Here is a 3,966-nt window from a genome sequence, read left to right on the forward strand (position 1 = left end):
GTAGAAAATGATGTAATGAAAGAACCACTTATAGTGATGCTTTATATAAGTGGTTCTTAATCTTCCTAATGTTGCAACCCTTTAATATAGCTCTTCATATTGTGGTGACCCCCCCGGCCATAAGATTATTTTAATTGCTACTTCAAAACTATAATTTTGTTACCATTATGAATCATAATGTGAATATCTGTGTTTTCCAATGGTCTTAGGCTACCCCTGTGAAAGAGTCATTCGACTCCCCAAAGGGGTTGTGACCCACGAGTTGAGAACCACTGCCATATATATATATATATATATATATATATATATATATATATATATATATATATATATACATACATATGTGTGTGTGTATTGTTGTGTTTATACATAGCAAAGCGTGTATTAAACAACAAAATAAAACATTCAATTTCTTATCTTAAGTCAAAATATATTGGCTTTTATTAAAAGCTACTATTAGCTTTATGTTTACATAAATTGTATGGATGTTATATTTTGGACTTTTAAAATAAGTACGTTGATTTCGATTTATATTTATTAACAACTTTCTGTGTAGTAGATAATGGTGTCCAGATGAGCACATGAAATAAAATATGCTTTGGTATTGTGTATGTGGGATCAGTAAGACTTGAGATATTAAATCTGAGATCAAACCCACACCATAGTAATTAATCAAGCAAAGAGGAATTCCAGACAGAGAGTCAGAGACTGACATGTGATAATGTTTAGGGTTAGAAATAAAAATTACGTACTAACTGAGGGAACATGACACGTATAAGGAAAGAATAACAGTGCTTAAATAAGAAACCTGAAAACTTAAAACAGCATTTCCTCATGGTTTGGCAAGAGGTACCTGGTATGAAGAGCTGCAAAGGAGTCTGGGATATGTGCAGCCAACTCCTTTAGTGGTGGAAGTAGTGGATAGACACAGTAAGGAGTCTGAGGGCTTTTCAGGAAAGAGAAAGATATAACCAGGAAACAAAGAGACGGGGAAACTCATAGAAAAACGTAGATTGGACAAGCAAAAGTGTGAAAGCGGAAGGCTATGGAGACACAGCTCAGGGGCAAAGCAGGATGGTGGGAAATAAACCGGAAAAAGAACAGCAAATCCGATAGAAGGTATAAAGAAGAGGGGACAGGAGAAAACAGGGCAAGAAGAATGGAGACTTTGCCGCAGGGACATGCCACACAGGACCCCTTGGAAACCTTAGACCTTGACAAACACCAGCTAGCCAGAGTGAATAAAATCAGCGATATACGTCAGCAGGTTGATACCAGTCAAGATCGTCACTACCAGGTGGCGATCCCAGGCACACACTGAGTGGGGACGTGTGTACTGACAGGTCGCATCCATGGTTCTTTGGGCCTGGCCTGGAGATGCCTCACTGAACTGGTAGAGAGGCCAGAGGACGACGGCGGTAGTGTACATGAGGACAGACAGGAAGGCGATGCCGGTCAAGAAGGTGGGGGGCGGGATGGGCACGATGTTGTTGCAATTCCCCAGGTTCAGCAGGATGATCACCATGGTTAGGACGAAGCATGTGGCATACACGGCCAGGCACCACTCCAGAGCAGGTTCATGTATGTACAGGTGTGGGTTGCTGATGAAGATGAAGATAACACAGGCTACGAAGGACTCCAAGACCTTGAGCTGCCCGGACACAGTGGCCATATAGCCAGTCATCACACCAGGCCTTGTATGAGTCCAGGCCACTTCTGTTATATAAGCCACACAAGCGATGCAGGAGAAGATTGTGGCGCTGACGGCGTTTTTTCTGGCAGACCCGTGAGCCATAAACCGCACACAGGTGATAGGGTAGATGATGGAAGACGACAGGCAGAAGAGAACTCCATAGGAGGCGCAGGTGATGGGGAAATCCAGCCAGGACAGGGGGAAGCGGCTCTGGAATCCACCCAACTCCAGGATGAGGACTAGCAGGGTCATGGAGAAACAGAAGCACCAGGAGAACATGCACCAGTTGGCCATGGCGCCCATCCAGGCCCCCTTGTAGGCCACTAGTGAGAAAGCCAAACAGGTAGAAAACAGCTGCAGCAGGCGGAGAAGGCCCAGGGGGCGGAACAACGCCCGAGGGGACCCCACGACAGTCAGAGACTCCAGGCCTGGCGAGACCTTGGTCTTGATGGTGGTCTGGACCACCGATGCTGCCATGGCTGTCATTTAAACCGAGAAACTGGCAGAGAAAGTCCTGGATTGTGAAGAGAGATTGAATCGCACTCCTGTGAAAGGCTGATCAGAATACGTCTGCAGACTGTGGCTTCTGAAGTTGCTCATGCCATGGGCCATTCAAAGTGCCTCGGTGCCAAAGCATACCTACTGTTCTCTCTAGCTGCGTCGTCTTAGGCAGTTAGTTACGCGTGTGTTAAAGGCGGCAGGGTTGGCGGGTAGGCAGGACATCGCACACTTCCCCTTTAAGCTAAAAAAAGCTCTGGCAGTCAATAATTTACAGCATTCCGCTTGAGGCTTTAAGACCAGACCCGGAGGTCCTAGACGGCTGATAGGCCTGTAAATGGCTCAAAGATTTTTATCAGGCTTGTTAAAAACCCACTACTCTAGTCCATACTGAAGGAAGCAAGAGATGGATGGATGTCTTTTCTCTCTATACCTTTCTGTGTATCAAACGACAAATAAACAAACGAAAAACCAAAAGCCAAAATCCAAAGAGCACACGGAACTACACAAAAATAAATCCAACATGGCCTTAAAGGCTATTTTCTTATGTTTCTGAGGGCCAGTGATGGTGTCCCTTCTGGCTCAATTTTTAAAATGGACTTTTTTTTTTTCAGCCTTAAAGGCATTCTTACACTTTTAAAATTTTACTTCCCTCCTCCGTCTAGTTATGAAAGAAAATGACTATGTAGCTTTATTATTATTTTAATGGCTCTTTGAGGTAGTATCTCATTCAGCTCAGGTTAGACTGGAACTTAGTATGTAGCTAAGGCTGGCCCTAACCTCTTTTTTCCCCTGGCTCAACCTCCCAAGTGCAGGGGTTGCAAGTTAGCCTGTGTGTTCAACCTAGTTTTGTAAGCACAGTTCTTTAATACTGTGCAAGTTTCTTAAGAGTTATCCTTTTCTTTCTTGGGTGGATGGGGAGATAGAGATTGAGGATATCAGAGGATTGGGTTGCTTAAAGAGTGTTCTATATATGCATGTGTGCCTGAAATTTAGTCTCTTCTTGCTTTACTTGGTTTCTTGTGTGGGACTGACATACCTTAACTGACATACATATATGTGTGTTAATATGTCTGTGCAAATGTACAAATAATATGTATTTTGTTTTTATTTGTTTCTGGAGCTTTGAGTTCTTAAAGCTTCTGTTATTAGTCATATAATTCTTGTCTCTTTCTCCTATACCCAGATTCATGTCCTTAAAAAAAGAAACTCAATGTCAGCATGACAGAAAAAAATGTTCAAAGTTTAATGACAAAAAAATTAAACTCATTGTGGCCACAAAAGCCATGCTAAGTCTGTGTTTTGTCTCCTAGAACAAGTCTTAAGACCAATCAGAAATTGGTGGTTATTTCCATTACATTCATATCATAATTCACCAGTGGGCATTTTCTGCCAAGTCAGTCATTATTGTAGCTCACAATGCTCACAGAAGAGTGTGATTAATGATTACATTTCTCCTCTAGGATTAAGCATAACACTATCAATGCTAACCAGGATTGATGAAGCTCCCATGCCAGCACCAGCTTAATCTCTCCATTTCCTAAGACTCAAGTATATAGCATCTTCAGGAGTAAGAACTTACTGCCAAGTTCTTGAGGGTAATCCAGAACATGGGCAATAGCTAATAATGTTTGGGAGGTTATGGGACATCACTGGCCACCATGTAAAAAAAAAAAAAAAAAAAAAAAGATAACTCATTCCTTGTACCATGCTTTGCTATTTGTTCATCAACTCCATCTTATATGCATACTATTTATGCATATATATGTATATTT

General features: G+C 42.0%; 1 protein-coding gene across 1 annotated transcript; it reads right to left on the reverse strand.

Annotated features, from left to right (window-relative positions):
• Window positions 1-409: 409 nt before the first annotated feature.
• Window positions 410-2,408, reverse strand: LOC131894130 (myeloid-associated differentiation marker-like). Its single transcript, XM_059244308.1, has one exon. The coding sequence runs from the start codon at window positions 2,177-2,179 to the stop codon at window positions 1,229-1,231; it is 951 nt and encodes a 316-aa protein (XP_059100291.1). The 5' UTR covers window positions 2,180-2,408; the 3' UTR covers window positions 410-1,228.
• Window positions 2,409-3,966: the final 1,558 nt, after the last annotated feature.

This window comes from Peromyscus eremicus, chromosome 17, assembly GCF_949786415.1.
Source record: "Peromyscus eremicus chromosome 17, PerEre_H2_v1, whole genome shotgun sequence".
Taxonomy (NCBI): Eukaryota; Metazoa; Chordata; class Mammalia; order Rodentia; family Cricetidae; genus Peromyscus; species Peromyscus eremicus.